This window comes from Plutella xylostella, chromosome 14 (genome assembly GCF_932276165.1).
Source record: "Plutella xylostella chromosome 14, ilPluXylo3.1, whole genome shotgun sequence".
NCBI classification, from domain to species: Eukaryota; Metazoa; Arthropoda; class Insecta; order Lepidoptera; family Plutellidae; genus Plutella; species Plutella xylostella.
Window position 1 is genome coordinate 9,792,824 of NC_063994.1, and position 21,468 is coordinate 9,814,291.

The 21,468-nt window shown below is 39.1% G+C and overlaps 1 protein-coding gene across 8 annotated transcripts; it reads left to right on the forward strand.

Annotated features, from left to right (window-relative positions):
• The first annotated feature begins 256 nt into the window (after positions 1-256).
• Positions 257-21,423, forward strand: LOC105391932 (ubinuclein-1). 8 transcript variants are annotated; one of them, XR_007267023.1, is made up of 18 exons: positions 257-512; positions 2,306-2,419; positions 3,350-3,457; positions 4,374-4,514; positions 5,108-5,239; positions 5,804-5,891; positions 6,263-6,374; positions 7,758-7,910; positions 9,451-9,581; positions 10,537-10,681; positions 11,348-11,428; positions 11,928-12,069; positions 15,001-15,065; positions 15,450-16,582; positions 17,427-17,475; positions 17,873-17,924; positions 19,154-19,202; positions 19,586-21,423. XR_007267023.1 is itself a non-coding variant. In XM_048625400.1 (18 exons), exons 1-18 carry the CDS (start codon positions 354-356, stop codon positions 19,598-19,600), a joined length of 2,940 nt encoding a protein of 979 aa, XP_048481357.1. In that variant the 5' UTR covers positions 258-353; the 3' UTR covers positions 19,601-21,423. The 8 variants fall into 8 exon arrangements, 4 of the variants coding, with proteins under 4 accessions (XP_048481357.1, XP_048481358.1, XP_048481360.1 ...); XR_007267022.1 differs by having other exon boundaries at positions 19,159-19,202; XM_048625400.1 differs by having other exon boundaries at positions 258-512; positions 15,450-16,653.
• Positions 21,424-21,468: the final 45 nt, after the last annotated feature.

Here is a 21,468-nt window from a genome sequence, read left to right on the forward strand (position 1 = left end):
AAATAAACGAACTAGTGAATAAAAGACTACATTTAAAAATACTTTAGAATAAACTGAATCAGAACTCAAATATTTTAAAATCTAAAATCAACTTTAAAAACGCACAATTTTTTTTCGGAAAATCAAACCGAGTTTATTTTGTGAATTTACCGCCATCTCTTTTCGTAACAAGTGAGTTTATGACGCCATCTGTTGGTGTAAATGAGAAACTACAGTGTAGTTCATATTTTGTCCACCGGCGCTCACAACCCAAACAATAAATTCCAACATGGTGGAAATGTGCTACACAGTTTGAAAATGCAGGCCGTGTCATGCCTTGAAAAAAATCATTTTATACTTGAATTTGGTGGAAAATGTCGGACCCTAAACGTGCTACGCTTATAACAGTGGGTGGTCCTAAAAGTGCAAAGAATAATGTGACAAAAACAGTGAGATTAACTATAAATTTGGATGAAAGCAACGAAAGTAAATATCCGGAGCTGAATTACAAGGAACTAGTCATAGCAGAAGAGGTAAATTATAACAGAAAATCATAGCAATTTACGCAACCATACTGGTTTTCTAGCACATTGTGCCCTAAAGAATACCGTAAAATTGTAACATAGCGTCTATGTGGCCAGCTAGGTGAAAGGCTAGTGCTTGCACGAGTCTGACTAGATATCATCCAAGATATTTTTTGCTTACGTTACACAGCTTTGTATTAGGTCTGCAATGTGAATTTCGCGTCCTACGGCTATACGAGAAGCTCAGATAGCGGTCGCCATATTTGCAAGAATCCTAAAAATGTGTTGTCAACCTAGGGCTTTGCCTCAGCTCGCAATGTTTTGATGACCTAACATTGTACATAACCTTTGTTTTTGCCCTTAAATTCGGTGTTTTCGATAGTAATTCGATATTTAGACAATGTAGATTATCAGCTGACGACATTTCTTTGCCATTGATAACATAATTATGCGAAAGCCGACAAGAATGGTCAAATTAACAACACTTGAGTGACGTGATGAGTTTTTCAATGATATCATGTTGGTGGGGTGGTTTCGGTTTTAGGAATATTACTATCTTGAATTTAGACTATTTGAGAGATCTAAAAGTAAATAAGGCAAGCGTATGTTCGCTGTACATAAGGAGATAGTAGATACGTAGCTACGTATGTACGTTTCCAAATGCAATGGAATCGTGCTGCACTGCTCTAGCACGGATATATTATCGTGATAGCGATATTTTTGCAATTCTGTATTTATAATGTACATAGCTCGTTATGTACTGCTATAATTTATGTATTAAGTACATAAATATGTGTGGGAACTTGCTGTTCAAGATAAAAAGTTGTGTTTGTAAATTTCGCGGGCTTGCGATCTCGTGGTTGGGAATGATTGAGGGGTGTCGAATTTCGCACGTTTTAACTAATGATGCGACTTTCTATCGATTGTTCTTGTGTAGAAAGAGAAGGTATATAATGGGCGCTTATGTACAGCTGAGTTTAGCGTTTGCAGGTTATATGCTGTCGATGTGTGAGTGAGTTTGAGTCGTTCTATTGTTTTGTGTGTGTGTAGTGAGATTATTCTTGTTCATCTCTCTAGTTAGGGCTGTTTTTAGGTTAGTTTTGATTTGTACGTTAGCCCTTCGGCGGGGTCACGTGACTTGAACTTTGTTTGACCTTTTGACAGTTTTGACGTTTAATGATAACGATTGTCATTTTGATAACTCATTATCATGCAGATCATGACTTAGATAATATCTGATATTAGTTTATGATGATACCTAACTATTTCTGTTACTTGAGATATTTCTTATTTGATAAAATATTTGTTTGTCTGTTTCATAGTAATGTATACCTACTATAAAAGTTTTTTCTGTGATGTTATTGGGTTAGTGACTTTTGTAAGTCATCTGGGGTTCTTCTCAACTAAATGCAATAATGTTTTTTCATTGGTGCATTCTTACAATGTTTATCATTGCTAAAATAACTAATTTAACAAATTAATGGGTTATTGGAAGCAATTTTGAACACACTGGACATGAGATTTATTTTGATCAGTAATGAATTTTAGGTTTTGACAATACTGCACTACACAGTAAAATCATGATATTGTAAATTGTAATCTTACATTATTAAACATATACAATTATTAACTACAAAATTAAAACTACAATTTTTATTTAAGTACCATGAAACTTTTTAAGTACCTACTTACCTAGAAAGTGCATGAAAAACTTTGATGTAAATTTAGTTTTTTCAGTTTATTAAGCTTTAAAAAATTATTATTAAATTAAATTACTAATTTATTACAATTTTATGTTTCAGAGAAAGAAAAAGGTAGCTAAACTAGAGAATGGCAAACGCAACTCTGGCCTCGACCCGTTCTCCGACAACGATGATGATGTGGAGCGAGTCGCCAGGAAATTTGAACAGAAATATGTAAGTTTTTGCTGATCAGAACTCAGAACACCCTTTAGTTATTTCGTCTTGGATGTGGCACACCTTGGACAATACACGCAGGATATAAGATGGTGTTTAAAATATATGTGGGAAAACATCTACATCATTATCATTATCAAACATTGGGATCCAGCAAAAAAAGTCAAGACCCACCCCCAGTGTACACAGTTGGATCCTAAAACTTCTAGGAAGAAGATACATGACTTAAATAAATAATGTTTTATCTGTACTTACAAACAATTTTAATAGATTAAGATTGTATATTTCACTGATCAGCGATCACCTATAAATTAGTACATCTATAAAATTAAAGTGTGTGGGGGAAATAAATTATTTCTTTGGCTGATGGTTCATACTAGGGCATGCAATACTGGTAATGTTTTCAATACCGGTATTGAGTTCCGGTATTAGAACTCAATACCGGGATCCCGGTATTAATACCGGTATTAGACTTCCTTGTTATAAATGGCATATATTTTGTTTAAAGGTCGTATAGGGCAAAATACAACAAGAAAAAGCAATCAAATTCTGTATTATGTAATAATTTTTACGAGAATTGAGTATTAGAGTTAAAATTTTAGAACGCATGGACAATAAGTAGGTTTCCAAAGGCCAAAAACCGCATGTAACGGTTGAAAACAAGTGCACTTTCATAGTATATAGGAGCACAAGGCTAACTATATCTTAATCGATTGATTTATAGGCTAAAAAAATTCCGATTCCGGTATTACTTCAATACCGGTATTAACTTTCAATACCGGTATTGAAAAAAGCGTGGATTTTGTCCGGGATCCCGGTATTACGCAATACCGGTATTGCGGTATTGCATGCCCTAGTTCATACTCTTAAAAAAATTCTATAGATATTGACAAGAGAAACCCAAAAATACTGAATTTTCCTTGATTTCAGGGTGGCAAAAGTACCTATGGAAGGAAAGGCAAGACAAAGCATGATGAGTTTGCAGACATCGGTGCCGGCTACGATGAGAATGATTCCTTCATTGATAACACTGATGGAGTGAGTATAAAATAAATAGAATAAAATAAATAGTCATTTATTTCGGGTGTATAAAGCCAATATCAGAACATTACATCAATAATTATAAGATTAAATATGTATAGATTTCTTTATGACAATCCTTAAAAAAAATTGATTCATCCACGCTCATATCTCTAATAGATCATTATATTTATAACAAAAATTACCAGTGCTGGACTTATGAAAAAAATGCATGTAAAATTTTGTCTCATAGCATCTCTGTGGTCTATGTAGAATCTACAAAGACTACATTGAGAACATAGGCTACAATATAGATGATAGCCTATGTTCTGCAGTAGGCTGCAATATTCATATTGATAAGTATTTACCTCAAAAGATCTCACTCAAAGCAAGGCATATTAGAAAATTACATCATAAGCATTCCATTGCATTTAATCTCTGAAATTTTGTATGACAGCAAGCTGATAAGCTAATCACAGTTTGGTATGCAATGTAACATAAGCCTATCAACATATTTTATACGTATAAGTACAAGATGTTCCAGAGGTTTTAGAACCAAAGTGTTCAGGATGACCTGTGTCATTCCATTTCGGCTTGCTATGACACTTTTGGAACAACCTATCCTGTATTATGTCAGTTGCTTTAACTTCCTATACTTCCTTTGAATAAAGGAATAAAGAATTTAACCGATATGTTTATAATTTTCTTACTTATTGTACTAATGTACACTGCACCCAATCTTAATCTCTGTTTCCCTCCATCCAAAGCTTGTCTGGCAGAGATCGCTTTTAGTGATAAGACCGCCTTTTGTACCCTAATTAAGTTACATTTTGTTAATTTTATTATTCTGTTTTGGTGTACAAATAAAGTGTATTCTATCTATCTATCTAATTAATACAAATTTAATATTAAACAACTTCTCCATATGTTTCAGTATGATGAGATGATACCACCGGAATGTGACACGTTCTACGGAGGGTTCTACATCAACTGTGGCTCGCTGGAGTTTAAAGCGGTGCCAGAGAGCCAGCTGCCAGGGTCTGATGGAGAGGTCACGGGCAACCGGAAGAACAAGGTAAATATTATCATCCATAGAATAAGTTTAATGCGTTTCTATACCTATTAGGGTGTGATTGACATGCTTCATTATTAGAATACTAAATAGTTGTAATAACGTGCGCCATATTTTCCATTCCTGTATGTTTTTTGGTATAGGTAACGTTACGTCTTGTCTGGTTAAGTCAATACGTACGGTGGCCTGCGCCTAAAAGTATACAGGCGGAGTTTTTAAAATAGCGATCCCTGATGATGAAGGGATCTGATGCATCTGTTATAAATCCGGGGACGTGTTGTGTGTGATGTGTGTAGTAGTGGTGTTTATGTGGATGTGCTTGAGCAGCATGTGAGCTTGAGATCGCTATTATAAAAACTCCACCTGTATACTTTTAGGCGCAGGCCACCGTACTTATTAATTAGTATCGATTCAGGTAAGTACTTCAAATTACGTGTAGATCGATCTACATACACTTTTATTCCTTAAATAAGATTTGAAAATTAACAGAACTCCTCTATGTCTCATTTGCAACAGCAAGTTTTCGATTATGAAACAAATACAGCATGTATCATCCTCTTGTCAAGTGACTCTAACCCTCACCCCCCTGGTTACAGAGGAGGATATCGTCCAGCAGCAGCGAAGAGGAGTCTTCGGACAGTTCCTCGGAGTCGAGCCATGATGAGAAGGACACCAAGACCGTGCCCAACGGGGACGTGCACTCGCATCACACTGAGCATAGGAAGAAGGTGAGTAATGTATTTTTGTTACTATTTTACATTACATTTCATATGTTTTTTTTTGGAGGGATGACGGCAGGTGGACTGGGGCAGTCCCAGAGTGGTGGCCAAGAACTGGCAAACGAGGAATGGGCAGACCGACGGCCCGATGGTCTGATGACATTGTTAAGGTGGCCTGGTGACTGGACTAGACTCGCATAGGAATGGATGGCGTGATAGGGAAGAGGCTTTTAGCCAGCAGTAGCCAGATACGGGCTAACAATGATGATGATGTTTGTTTGAAATAGTAATATGCGATAAAAGTAGCTCAGAGCGCCTAGTGGGAATTTTTATTATGTCACTGTTTGACCAGTGAAAATTTAATAGAAATTGGTATAACCCTTCAGCAGTGCAAGTGTGGTAGTGCAGTGCACTTTACTAATTTCTGTTTAGATTCCACTGCTCCAATTGTGATAAAATTCCCACAGCAAGGCTGTATGAGGTTATTATTGTTTGATGTGTGCTCGTAATATTTTATTTTGACATGTAATTTAATTGAATAAAGTTTAATTGAATATTATTATCTTGTTGCAGAAAAACAAAAAGATTGATAAGAAAAAGGCTAAAAGAATCCGGCGGAATGACTCGTCGGCGGCCACTTCTGGGAAGCAAACTTCTGATGGTATGTAATTGTTTCCTGGACAAAGGAGAATGACCATTTCTCTAAGGCGCCATGACCCGCCAGAGCAGCCATTGATGAAACATATTATACTGATGTGTAGCCCATGACTACAGTATATCCTGGTCTAAATTTTATAATTATGAGGCATGGCAGAACAACTGACTAGATGTTTCCCTCATACTAAGTTTTTTTTAAACGTGGTTTAGATTTTTTTATATATTTTTCCCTCATTTATAACATCTTTATTATTGAATAAAAATAGGTTTGGTTAGTGGCTGCAAAGCGGGTCAGATTTGGCCATTCTCAACTCGACCATGGTCTCATTGAAAGCATTAAGAATTTGAAAACATTCAAAACATGGTTATTTCCAGACAATTGTCACGCTAACGACGAGAGCGTGGACTCACGCACGTCTCACTCGGACTCGCTCACTTCCAAGCCGGCGCCCAGTTCCGAGAACAACGCTACTTCTGATAGCTCCAGGTAAATAATCTTATGAAATTCAGAATAGGTACAGTCAGCTGCTTTGTAGCTATACACTTTTCATTTTTTTTTATTTTTTATTCATTCATTCAAACATTGACGTTTTGTTTACAAAAGTGTATAGCTACTGAAGCAGCTGACTGTACTTCTCTTTTATCTTACTAATGGAAGGTATAGATGCAAAAGTTTTTAAGCATTGATTTTTGTACTCTTTCACTTAATGACTATTGAACGATGATGAAATTGGCTGCATGACAACCTGAATTACCACATTGGCAGCTTTTTATCCCGGTATTTACCCGGGAAACCTTTTGATGGTATCCCTTATATTATATTAATCCAGGGTGTAAAAATTTCCGACATATAGTGGTTTGCAATGGAAACCAGCAATCATGTAAACAAACCAAATTGTCACGATTACTCCGTAATCACATACATTTTCGATCAATTTATGAACATAGTCTGATTTCAACGAACACACCATTGTTTTCACATTATCTTCAACACGATTTAACTTGTATTTATAAGTTAAATTTGTTAAAACATTTGCAACGTAAAAATTTCGAAGTATTTGACAAGCTGTCATCTTAGTTTTTTACTCATCGAACTCTATAAGTCATTGAAAAGTTAGTGTTGTTCGTAATCTGAAGTTATCTTTTATTTTTAATTTAATAAATTATTTTAATTTAATATTATTTGAATACAATTAAAAAAAAATTCAAGAGCTTAATATAATTAACCAAAACGAAAAAAGGAAGAGGAAGAAATGAAAAAGCTCGACGGCATTTTAGACATGGCAAGCGATGACATACTGGTTCCATTTATAATTACGGTCACCGGCGACACTTCTGATAGTGATGATGACGAAGACGAAGATTTAAATTTGTTTTAATAAACACTTTTTTTATATATAGTTTTATTTTATAGTCTATGGCTTATATATTTAATCTAATTAGAACACTATGACATCACTATGGGCATAAACAATACGCTGTCAATGTCAGTCCGCCATATTTGTTTACATGATTGTTGGTTTCTATTGCAAACGACTGTACCTAATTTTATCAAAATTGCTTTAGTCGTTTTGCCGTGAAACAGTAACAAACACATGTAATCACAAACTTTCTCATTTTTACCAACACGCTTTCGCGTTTATTCGTAAGATTTATTGAACACTGTGTTCATGGGCCATTGATGCCTGCAATAAATGGATTTATTATTATAAATTTTTCCTGTACCTCCTGCGGGTTGACTGGCAGAAAATGCTTTTAGCATTAAGTCCACCCTTTGTACTTTTATTTGTAATATTTGTACAATAAAGAGTTAAATAAATAAATTAATTAATGTCAACCTGTATTAACCAAACCATTCTCCCCCTTACAGAGACGCAACAGACAGCAAGCTCGAGCTGTCCCTCCCTGCCCCTGTCTCGGAACTACTGGAGCAGCTCAAGTGCTCGCTGGCGCGCCTGCAGCTGTCCGCGCCCGGGCTGTCCGCGCCGGACATGGCCCGCGCCGCCGCGCCGCACTTGCTCAAGTATGTAGTGTAGTAGACTGCTCTGTGTCCGACAAGTGCGCCTGCAGCTGTCCGCGCCCGGGCTGTCCGCGCCGGACATGGCCCGCGCCGCCGCGCCGCACTTGCTCAAGTATGTAGTGTAGTAGACTGCTCTGTGTCCGACAAGTGCGCCTGCAGCTGTGCGCGCCCGGGCTGTCCGCGCCGGACATGGCCCGCGCCGCCGCGCCGCACTTGCTCAAGTATGTAGTGTAGTAGACTGCTCTGTGTCCGTCAAGTGCGCCTGCAGCTGTCCGCGCCCGGGCTGTCCGCGCCGGACATGGCCCGCGCCGCCGCGCCGCACTTGCTCAAGTATGTAGTGTAGTAGACTGCTCTGTGTCCGACAAGTGCGCCTGCAGCTGTCCGCGCCCGGGCTGTCCGCGCCGGACATGGCCCGCGCCGCCGCGCCGCACTTGCTCAAGTATGTAGTGTAGTAGACTGCTCTGTGTCCGACAAGTGCGCCTGCAGCTGTCCGCGCCCGGGCTGTCCGCGCCGGACATGGCCCGCGCCGCCGCGCCGCACTTGCTCAAGTATGTAGTGTAGTAGACTGCTCTGTGTCCGACAAGTGCGCCTGCAGCTGTCCGCGCCGGACATGGCCCGCGCCGCCGCGCCGCACTTGCTCAAGTATGTAGTGTAGTAGACTGCTCTGTGTCCGACAAGTGCGCCTGCAGCTGTCCGCGCCCGGGCTGTCCGCGCCGGACATGGCCCGCGCCGCCGCGCCGCACTTGCTCAAGTATGTAGTGTAGTAGACTGCTCTGTGTCCGACAAGTGCGCCTGCAGCTGTCCGCGCCCGGGCTGTCCGCGCCGGACATGGCCCGCGCCGCCGCGCCGCACTTGCTCAAGTATGTAGTGTAGTAGACTGCTCTGTGTCCGACAAGTGCGCCTGCAGCTGTCCGCGCCCGGGCTGTCCGCGCCGGACATGGCCCGCGCCGCCGCGCCGCACTTGCTCAAGTATGTCATCATTATCATCTATACATATATAGCAGTCGACTGCTGGACGTAGGGCTCTCCCAAAGCATGCCACTAAAAGCGGTGTATAGCTTTCCGCATCCAATCATAACCAGCCACCTGTAAAATATACCACGAGTCTAAGCCCCTTATTCATAGAAAAGTTATTGGTCATTACAGCTATTGAACTGTTTTGTCCATCTCTGTCAAAGAATATAATATTGTTCATTGACCGAGAGGGACAAAACAGTTCATTGACTAAAACGTTCTGTAGCTTTTCTATGAATAAGAGGGTAAAAATCCAAACAGTGTTATGAAACATGAAAACCAGCACCTGCACATGATTATTTTGGCAGTCAGTGGTCCGCATCCGAGATACCACGTCATCATCAGCCAGTGATAAGTATCACGGACCTATTTACAGCAATATACAGGTGTTGCAAAAAGGGTATAAAGTTAGCCGAAAGTAGGGACTCAGCGGAACACTAATTTCCTCTCTGAGTGAGTTCCTTTCGGCTTACCATTTAATCTTCATACACTCGCACTATCTAACCTCAAAATGTCTATCTAATTCCAGACTCCACCACGCACTAGAATCCTGCACCGGCCACGTGCAGAAGTGTCTGTGGACGCGCGCGGCGCGCCTGTTGAACACTAGCCGCGCTAAACTGTGTGCTAGAGTGCAGACTTTAGTGGCACAACAGAATTGTGAGTAACTAATTAATATTTATACATACTTAAATACTAATTTGAATGTTACATTATAGGAGGCTTATAATAAATAAATAATAAATAAATATAAATTAATATTTACACGGTAAAAGTGTACCCGACCCTAGCCTGCTCACATGAAATGTTAACGAGATACTATTTAGAGCGCTCGGATCGCGTGTTTAGACATTATGGGTAAGTAGCATCCGAAAAGACAGTCGATCCGTGCATACTATTTTAGTAAAGACGTCGCCGACATGCTTAGTCAAACTAGGCTTTATACTGGTTTGACTTTGTGTTATATCGTTTAGACCCGTAATACACTGTTTATTCAATGGTGAGTAGGTTAGATAGCAGTAGGAACCCCGTTACTAGATCACGACTCACTAGAATCCTGCACCGGCCAAGTGCAGAAGTGTCTGTGGACGCGTAGCCTGTTGAACACTAGCCGCGCTAAACTGTGCGCTAGAGTGCAGACTTTAGTGGCACAACAGAATGGTATGTGACTGTTATTGTAATGGAAACACTCGCATAAAATTCGTTTTGTCGTCGACAATAAATTCAAAAGATTATTTCATTGTACAAATCCAGTTAGCAGTCAAATATCCTAGTAACTATTATCAATAATCCAATATTTAACCTGAATACGACTAGCTATTGAAATAATTACAAATGGAAAGCAGAGAAAATACCCCTAGGCTACGTCCGCACAGGCAAAAGGTTGGCTTAGCGCTTAGAGCCTCGAGACTTCGCTTCGCGCCTCGCGACAAAAAACCAACACGTTCGTTCCGTTGATTCTAGAACGTTCGTTTTACTGAGCTACTCGCTTTGTCACTCGCTAAGCGCTAGTTGCTAAACAAACCTCTTGCCTGTGCGGATGTACCCTTACTAATTTTACTACTACTCATACAAACATACAAACCACTCATCTTCCTCCAACTTACCTCCACAGCTCAACCTCCAACCCCCGCTACACAACCGACGCCAGCGCCCCCTGTCGGCAAACGAAAGCACTCTGCGGGAGAGCTGACGGAGGAGGAGGTGGCCGCCATGAGCGAGGAGCAAAGAGAGGCCCGGATTGTGGAGACGCTGGCTGAGTATGTACATGATATAGTGCTTTATTGATATTCATTACATTCAGAATTACTCGGGGTCGTGGTACGTGGAGGTCCATAGTCTCTGTGAGAGGGGTAGCACTATGGGAGTCAGGCTCGAGCATTATGTATGTTGTATAGGTTGTTACAAAAGTGGTATAATAAAGCGGAAGCACTCTGCGGGAGAGCTGACGGAGGAGGAGGTGGCCGCCATGAGCGAGGAGCAGAGAGAGGCCAGGATTGTGGAGACGCTGGCTGAGTATGTATTATGATTCATTGTACATAGTCTCACAGGTCTATGTCAATAAGCCACATTCGGCCTTTGAACGGCAACAAAACGCAGGCCATCGCTTAGATTCAGCCAGTTCTATGCAGTAGTCATTTAAAAATAAAACCTCTCGAATTTGTGCCACCATACGAAGCCGCGGCGGATATTTGAACGATGTCATATTCCATCCAAAATGGCGTAAATGGGCCTTCAAATTAAAAATAAATTTCGTTAAATTTCGTATATACATCTTGCTTTATTCAATTTTAAAATCCACCCGTCCTTGTTGAAAGACCCTTTCTATTATTTAACATAATAAAGACAATGGATCTATTATGCTAGTATATAACCTAGGACTCTCCCTGTATCCATTTTGATAAAATACATCTTCCTTTTCTCAGGTTAAAAGCACTTATAGACGAGAAGAAACCAGCTATGATCGCCAGTTACAACGCGGAGTGTGATAGAATTCAAGAAGAAAGGTCAGTACATTTGTATTTAATGTTGTTTGCATATTTTTAGAATGTCGATAAAAGAAATTGTTGTTTCACTATTCCGGCTATTTTATTTTAAATTTTCATGCACTTTTCTTCCGCGTCGCCAAAGCCTTACCGGTGACGGCTTATGGAAAAACGCTTTATTTGGTCACGGTCTGATAAAACAGTTTCATCACAAAATCCATTCTATGTTTCATTGCAACATCTCGGACCAAAGTGGCCATAATCATAGCCGACCTACGATAGTAGATGGCACCTTACGAAGAAGTTTAATTTCAATGGGGAAAAAAACCAAGTGAAACTTTGGCAGGACCAGCGAGTGTGCCTTTCTGGTTCTGATCAATTACATGGTTGGGGAGAAAAAATTGCGACTGAATTAACCAACGTAGAACTGGATAATTAGGCACGACGCCTGAGGCGCCGTCTGTAATTAGCTTTTAGTTTTTCTCCCAATCGATCTAACTATACCTTCCTCCAATTCCAGGCGAAAGTCCCAGACCACCGCCCCCGGCGCCCACGTGGCCCAACGGCTCCCCAAACGGCGCTTCCCGTGGTGTTCATACAGTCGCTCGCTGCTGGCCCGCCTAGCGAGGTTGGGCGGGCCCGCGCCCACGTCGCTGCTGCAGGTTCACGTTAATCCTAACTAATATTATAAACGCGAAAGTCACTGTCTGACTCTCCTATTATATGTATACTTATTTATTTATTTTTTATAATTGTTTCTATTTATTATATGGCAATAGGCCCGCCCCCTATTACATTGGGACTAACATAACACTCTGGCGAAAAGTGTGTGCAGTAATACACGTGGCCCAACGGCTGCCCAAGCGGCGCTTCCCGTGGTGCTCCCACAGCCGGGCGCTGCTGGCGCGCCTGGCGCGGCTGGGCCGCCCCGCGCCCGCGCCGCTGCTGCAGGTTACTGCTCATTAGTGTAAAGAGAAAGAAAGAAAGATAGAACTTTATTTGACAATGACAGCAATCATACTTAATTATACACCACTAGCTGTTCCCGCGCGCTTCGCCTAAAAAGTATTCCCGTGGGAATTCCGGGATAAAAAGTAGCCTATGTTCTTTCCCAGGGTCTAGACCTCAAGCATACTAAATTTCATTCAAATCAATTCAGTAGTTTTGGCGTGAAAGAGTAACAGACAGACAGACACAGTTACTTTCGCATTTATAATATTATAGTTAAGATGACAGCAATCATACTTAATTATACACCATAATACAATATATGTATAAATTTGCTGTCCGCCAAAAAGGCGTCCACTCAGCTATAATACTTATTTATTTATTTTTTATACAAACACACACACAAACAAACACACACACTCACGCCTTGTACTAATGTACTCCCTTGCGGGGTAGGCAGAGGTGCATTGCTGCACCCACTTTTCGCCAGAGTGTTATGTTAGTCCCAATGTAATAGTGGGCGGGCCTATTGCCATTTTACGGGCACATCTAAGACCCGAGAACAAATATCTGTGTTTAAACAAATATCTGCCCCAGCCGGGAATCGAACCCGGGACCTTCGGCTCAGTAGTCAGGGTCACTAACCACTACGCCATTCGGTCGTCATGTTACATAGTATTTTTTTATAATTGTTTCTATTTATTATATATGTTCTATATTTCCTTGTTTACAGTTTTAATTTGGCATACGTAATTACAATATATACACTCGCGAGCAACCAAATCGACTCAAGCCTTGACGGCGCAAACATACATTAATACAAGTAAAATTATGAATAGAAATAATAAAAATGATATGTCATTTAAAAGCTTAAGATGTCAGCTTTAATTTGATATCATTATTATTGAAATCCATTCATCATTTTTGAAATAAATGATGTCTGAACGCAATTGTAGGAAAAACGGGAATTTAGGAAAAAAGGGTATGGGTATCGTATTATACAAATTAAACAAAAAATGTTAAGATAAAAATTTATTTATTTAAATCAATACTTTGTATTGCCCCCTCTTGCCCTAATTACAGCCTGCAGCCTGTTTCTCATAGACCTTATCAACTTTTTGACAGTTTCCTGAGGAATGCCGTCCCACTCCTCTAATAAAGCTGTCTTCAGCTCGTCCACGCTTGCAGGGACTGGATTCCTGGCCCGAACTCTTCTTTTGAGCTCGTCCCATAAGTGTTCGATGGGATTCAGGTCAGGACTGAGCGCAGGCCAGTCCATCGTGCGCAATTCCTTCTCTCTCAGAAACTGCCGACTGACTCGTGCCGTGTGGCAGCGGGCATTGTCGTGCATTAGCACGAAGTCTTCACCGACAAATTCTGCATAGGGCACAACATGACCGAGTAGAATGTCGGTGATGTACCGATCAGCTGTTAACCCGCCTCCTCGGCCGCCTCCAGGCACGAAAACAAGTGCGGTTTTTCCCTCTAGAGAAATACCAGCCCACATCATGCAGGAACCGCCGCCATATGCTACTGTTTCAGCGAAACAACATTGGGCAAATCGTTCCCCCGGACGCCGGTAGACCCGGCCTCTCCTGTCACTGCCATGCAGACACACTCTGCACTCATCAGTAAACAGGACCGACCGCCATTGCGCAATGCTCCAATCGAGATGCTCTCGAGCAAACTGAAGACGCGCTTGTCGGTGGCCTGCAGTCAATTTGGGGCCTGATGCAGGTCTTTTTGGTGTCAAGTTGGCTTCCTTCAAGCGTCTTCTCACTGTCCACTCGCTGACAGCCACTTGTCGTACACGTCTCAGTTCTTGCTGCACATCAACGCCCGTAAGGTGTCGATTGCGCAGCGAGGTTGAGACAATGAAGCGGTCGTCTCTCTCTGAAGTGCAGCGGTGGCGGCCCGTTCTTGGTCTTCGATTGAAGGCACCAGTCTCTTGGAACCGTCTGTATACTCGGGATACAGCAGACTGGCTCAAGTGGAGCTGGGCAGCGACTGCTCGCTGACTTAACCCTTGTTGCAGCAAGGCAACAACTTGAGCAGCTTCTTCTGGTGTGGTATCCATGGGTTTGCGAAAACAAGGAATACAATGCAACGAGATGTGTACCGGTCAACTTGCAACAAGCGACTGATAAGGTACACCGGATGTGGAAAGGTTTTATAGCGGGATCAGGTAGCGCAAGGCGTGGATTCCTAATGAGGTAATTAACACTGACGGGCAATTAAAATGCGTCATTAAATCTGCGCTTAGTTTTTTTTTATGGTATTGATCTTAATTGAAAGCCTAATTCTTCAGCTTTCGAATGACATATCACTTTTATATTTACCATTTATCGTTTTAGGAAAATCAATGTATATGTGCGCCGTGAAGGCTTGAGTCGATTTGGTTGCTCGCGAGTGTATTTTTGTTATAATGAATGCCTGCCTACATAGTTTTTAATACTTAAAAAAAATGATTCATTTTACGTCCTGCGTGAGAAACTGTGCTTTATGACGTGTTTTGTATAAGTTCGAACCTGATCTCTCACGATGCAGGTGTTAGCTAGTGTGAGGATCACAGTATGTTGTTATGTATTAAGTGTAAGTATAAGTTAAACTTTTATATTTTAATAAATCATTTTTTTTATTTTCAGGACCGCGTGCTGCCGCTGTTCCCCAAGGGCTTCGTGAGGATGCCCACGCTGAGGCGGCAGGCCGAGTGAGTCATAATGCGACTTTTGAGTGAGATAGTGATGGATATTAGAAATTAGGGCCAAGACCTAGAGTGAGTTACCAAAATGACGGAGGATTCGCGCGATTTATATCGACAGACAGCGTAGGTAATGCCGCTAGCTAACGAAGCAAGCGTGCTAGCTATCTTTAGATACTTCGGTTCCTTAGTTATCATTAAGTAAATCATATGTAGCTATGGACAAACCGCCAGCTAGCTAGGTCATACAGAGCAGGCATCCACAGCTATGTGAAATGTGAGTTGTGTTTTCCCTAGCTGTGCATATCTCCAATTTATTTTTCTGATCTCATGAAGGCGAAATCGCTTTACACAATTTATTACTTTGTGCACTTATATTTTTCCTTGTTTCAGCCTCAAAACCGGCGAGGAAGTGAAAAGGCCGCGAGCGAACTCTTCATCCCAGCCTTCACAACCGACCGCCTCACAACCTGTTGCCAAACCAGTCTCACAACCAACTGTTGCGCCAGCGACCATCACACAAACGTACACCGAACCCATACACTTCCCGAGTTCACTCACCGTCACCACAACCAACAAACCAGAAAAGACTGATTATTCAGACAATAAGGATAAGAAATCAAATTCTGTAACTAAAACTCCACTAGAATCTCCGCTCGGCACCATACTCAACAGCTTCACCATGCCCAAAGACTTGATCGTAGAGAAAGAGGATAGAAATAAACACGAGGACGATAAATACTTACCTCCCAGTAGCATAGGCAGTATAACTATTACACCGGTCAACAATACGGCGAAAAGCGAAAAGATTCACACGAATAAAGTTACTACAAACAACGCAGCGAGTAAAGTAACAAATAGCACGAGTAAGGTAATAAATAGCGTGGCTAACTCGCATGATAAGCAAAAAGAACAAGGTATGATAAGAGTTAAAACTCCAGCAACACTTATAAAGGAAGCCAATGAAATAGCATGTAAAGACAAAGACAAACACAAAAGTAAACCAGAGAAAAATCATTCTCAGCCTAAAGAAAAGACTTTGCAGTCCCCTTTGCTGATAGAAACTAATTTTGTACCGAAAGAGAAAGCTAATCCAAGTCCAAAGTTGAGAAAGGATGAAATAACACACAAAGCAATCGATAGAATCACTGAAGACAAACTACCCAGGCCTGTTCTTATCCCAGTACAACATTCTCCAACATTCGCTAAGCCAGATAAAAGGCCTCCTGATGCTAAGAAAAAGAAAGACTTAGTTATAGTATCCGATGTAGATCCATTAGGAGATTACAACGAAGTGATATCTGAACCTGTAGCCATAGACGATAGTAGCTCGGACGTGGAAGTGATTGAGGAGAAAGAAAAACCTGAAACAAACAGTGATGCGAAGCCAAAAAGTGATGTAAATAAACCAAGTGAAGTGATCAGACCAAAAAGTGATACAGTGCCTTCAAAAGACAAAAGTGTAATACAAAAAGTGAACCACAAAGAAAAGGACAGACATAGTGAAAAGCCAAAGGAGATAAAAGGTGATAAGATGGATGTAGACGATACAGAGGCGGATATTGATACGGTTATGAGAAATTTGAGGGAAATGCAGGTGAGGTTATTGGCACTACTTTAAGTTGGTGGTTGGCATAATTCTTGCATAACTGCATCAAAATTGCGTGGAGTGGTTTATCATTCGATATAATCTAACATTATTTTGTTGTTTTTTTTATTTTAATATTATTATTATAGCTTGATCAAAGCTTTGAATGATCTTCATGCGAAACTGATTTAATTTTATAATTTTATTGGTTTTGTTTTGTTTGTGCCTTGATATGCCTCTCTAACGCCCTCCCTCTTTTCTCACTTTATCGTATTTTTCCTAACATGCTTTAAATACCTGCCTGCTAGTCCTACTTTATTATACATATTTCCTTGGGTGTGGTCTGCACTGATAAAATACTACCTGTATACATTTGAAAACACTTGATTGATCAAGTCAATAATGTAAATAGGTATACTGTATTCATTCTTACTTGGCACAGATTTTGTGCAGTCTTGGAGTGTCTTTTTATTCGAATTAATTTAAAAACCTAGTTTAAAATAAAACGTTTCGTTTTAAATTTAGTAATTAAAGTAACCATTTATTTTGCCTGTAGTTTATTTTTTTTATAGTATTTTGATTAAAAAGACACACAAAGATTATTTACCTTTTGTGCCACATAAGAATTACTACAGTATAAAGTCCTTTAGCCGTATTTTAATAAACTCGGTTAAGCAGTTCTAAAATATACTTCGTCAGTCTTTCTTTGGATAAATTATAAGAATATAAAATTTATAGGTGGATGACAATCGGCTAAAGAGTTTTTATAATAAATATTTCAGGATTCCCAAGAGCCGAGTTTCAATAGCGCATTCGGAGTCATAAGCAGTGGTAAGTGTACAATTTTATATGGCATGCGTAAGAAATAATAGTTAGTGTAGATGAAACTATGTAGTAATGGAAACGAGTTACCGTTTCAAGATGCACTTATATTTTATGGATTTAGCTAGATTTTTCATACTACTAAATTATCATCACTGGTTACTAAATTTTCTTCCCAAATAAGATTACTAGCTTTTTCCCGGGAGCTCCGTTTCATCTTAAAAAGTAGGCAGTCAGCTTCTTATAGACAATTTCCATCAAAATTTATGCATCTGTTTTTCTATGAAAGTCGAAAACAAAACATCCATACATCCTTGCTTACAAACTTTTGCGTTTGTAATATTAGTAATATTTAATACTCCAAACATTAAAGTTTAAAGTTAACAGTGATTTTTGCATTACCTAGCTAAGCACATGAGGTCTCCAAGCGCGGCCATTCGCAGCGATAAAGACAAGCTGTAAGTGACGTACTGTCGTGGACGCACCCGCAACGTCACATCTCACCGCGATAGTACCTGCCCCTTTAGCTAGTTTTTTGTCAATGAGTGTCTTATACAGGGTGTTGCAAAAAGGGTATACTAAGCCGAAACCTACATGTGCAGCATGGTATATCTAAGCCCGAAACTGAAATCAGAATTTCAAAATTCGCGAAAAAAAAAATCATTTTTCATAGTAAAAAGTCACGTGGCCAACAAAGTTTCTATGTTTTTTTTTTTTTTGGGAATTTTGAAATTCTGATTTCAGTTTCGGGCTTAGATATACCATGCTGCACATGTAGGTTTCGGCTTAGTATACCCTTTTTGCAACACCCTAGGATGTCACCAAAATGTTAATATAAACCGGAAAGGATTATTTAAGGTTATTTTGACATTTTAGCGGAAAAAAATATCTTCATTCCACAGACATAAGTACAATGAGTAAGGCCCTATGCTTAGCATTACGATTCTAATGATAATTTATACATGGAGAACAGTCTATACAGTAACTACTAAATTCACTTAGGTATGTAGTTTGAAATTACAAGCACCTGTTCAAGGGGGCAGGTACCTGATTCATACTCACGCTTTATTCATTAATCACGTGTCTTTTCATGCAAAATTAAGGTTTTTTCGTAGTACCTACTTAGTTGGTGTTTGCACATTGAGTATTATCATTTTTGAGAGACCGATTGTGCGCGAATCATTATCATGTACAGTCCAACTATAAAGTCCTGAAAACGGAAGTGGATCCTAACTAAAATCTATTATATTTATTGAAGGACAAATCCGTTAAAAAGCCATTATCAATCGGTATTTTATTTTTTGAATGTATGTAGAAATACTAAATAACTGACAATAATAAAAAGTCTTAGCAAAATCACACTCTTTATTGTAAGAATTTATAGTTCGACTGTAGTTTCATCCATCAGTGTGATATCGTAGACTCATCTTAATACTATTAATCAAAACTATATACCTATGCCTACCACCATACTTATCATAACCTAAAAATCTAGGCAGATATTGTATGATGTACAGAAAGAGATAAAATAGGCCATAGTTATGTTGTGTGTAATGTGTACTTGCTGCTTTTAATCGTGATTGATGGATTACCCGAGCCCCCCTTTTCAGGTTCCAAAATCTTTTTGAACACCCTGTGTATTTAAAAAATGTAAAATGCATATCTACAAATGTGTCGTTTGTTTCAGCGCAGGACGAAGTTCTTTAAACAAAATGGATGGATGTAGTTCGTCAGAGGTAAGAATATTTTTCAATTTAACGTACACTAAATTAAATACATGTACAGTCAGCAAAAGAGATATGTATTCTTACCACCCGGCGCAAACAGTTAAATTTAAAGATCTAAAGACCGATGATAAAGAAAGCAACTATTTATAGATAGGTACTAAGAAAAAGGCATCTTTACTTGTATCTACATATAGCTTATCACGACCCATCACGTCCCCTCTGCTGGGGCACGGGACTACTTCCAATGAAGGAAGGGTTTTTAGGCCTAGTCCAACACGCAGGCCTAGTGCGGGTTGGTAGACTATAGCTATTGGTAATATATTATTGTCCAACTGTTCCTAAATACATAATAGTTAAGTGCATTTGTTCATAGACAATTTTATTTTTTACAGGTAGACGTAGCCTAAAAGCAGTCATCCACGATGAAAAGTTGTATGTATTGTATTCATAAAAAAATGTATGAACGGTTGTTAATTGAGAGTATTTATTCCTATTCCCATTTGAAAATATTAATGATAATTTAACATAATGAAATGTAAAAAGATAGTGGCATTGCCGATTTGTTATATTATTAGTAATTATTACACACTAATTGAGCTAGTTTTTTCTTTTAACTTTTTTTACATTTGCAAGTGATTGCATAGATGGAATACCACTTTTAAAAGGCAGCAAAGTCTAAGAATTACCTCTAAGGATGAGGCCCCATTGATGCGTTGTGTCGCGTCGTCGCTAAGAAACGGTCATAAAAATGTTGGCAGCAATGACGCAACGCACCAATGGGGCCTCGCCCTAAGCTAGCGACCCTTTTGGTAGAATTATTTCATCTTTGCGTAGAGTAGGGATTTAAAACGTGTTTGGCTCAAACTCGTAAAAAATGTACGCTTTATATGAACATGTTTTGCAAAATGTATATTAGATTGGATGTCTCAATTTTTTGAGACCTAACGGCGTATGTGAGAAAGAAATGGCGGATGTAAATTGATAATTAATTGCTTGATAGTTTTGTATAGAATGCTTGTGTTTTGTAAAGAGTTTTAGTTTATATCGATGTCTGGGGTGTAAGTTTCGATAATTTACGTAAACGCAGTTTTAAATGTGTTTTCAACTTTTCACGTCTCATCTGTGGTCATCTTTGTCTTTTGTTTCAGTAGTGACTGCTAGAGGCGCTAGTTTGTATGTAAGAACGCATACATAAATAAACTCGTATACGTAAAATATCCCAATTTACACAACAGATACAGTAATTTTGTATTTGAACAAAACTAAACTTACTGCTCCACTGTAGTCTTTTAATCACTGAAAAATGCGACAAAATATTCCACGTATCCTATCAGTCTGAAATCTATTGTATTGTGTTTGTGTATTCTGTTTGTTTAATTTAATTGTATGTATATCAATAAATAATTAGTGTTTGTATATTGCTATTGTACTTTATCATGTCAAAGTAAATAGTTCCTATTTCTGACACCACAATTTGGGCGCTAATATAGGTGTTAGTTTATTTTCTCATTTTCTTAAATTTAAAAAAAATATCCTCCATAACATTGCTGTTTACAGAAATGTCTACCATGTTAGTTTGTATCTAATGGCTCTTCCCTTGTTGTAAATGGTTACGATATGAATTGTAATGAATAGAAATAACATAGTATTTATAACTTTTATGTGATCTATGTACACTGCCACCTAGAATGAAGCTTGTCCATTGTCTGAGTATTGTTAGATAAAATATACTTACAGTGGCTTTTATATGCCTGTTCACTAGCCTTATCTTTTGTTAAACTAATATCGGCAGCTGATAACTGTAATTTCTACAAATAATTACTTTTATTAATACTTTAATCTACAACTATTTTAAAGGCCTTCGTAACTCAACATCTACTTTAATAAAACTTGACAATATGGATCTCATTAAAATTAAATCTTGTAAAAATATTCTGTTCCTTAGCAAGATGTGTTCATGAAAGTCATTTTTATTTTAGTTTTTCCTCAATACTTTAAAATGGCAAGCTTCAATACAACAACGTTAGAATAAAAAGTGGAGTAAGTAGACTATTTTTAATACGACGAAGTACTATAAATTAGCTTTGTGAGAAATAATCATAGAATTTTATTTTTGTCAATCTTAATTTTTGTTTTGTTTTCTTTCGTAATTTTGAGATAACGTACCACTCGAAGTCCAAAATTATAAAGCATTGTAATTATGAATAAATATTTATAATGAATAGATGAATTGTCTGTTGTTTTTTTTTGAAGCCTCTAGGATATGTTAGCTGGG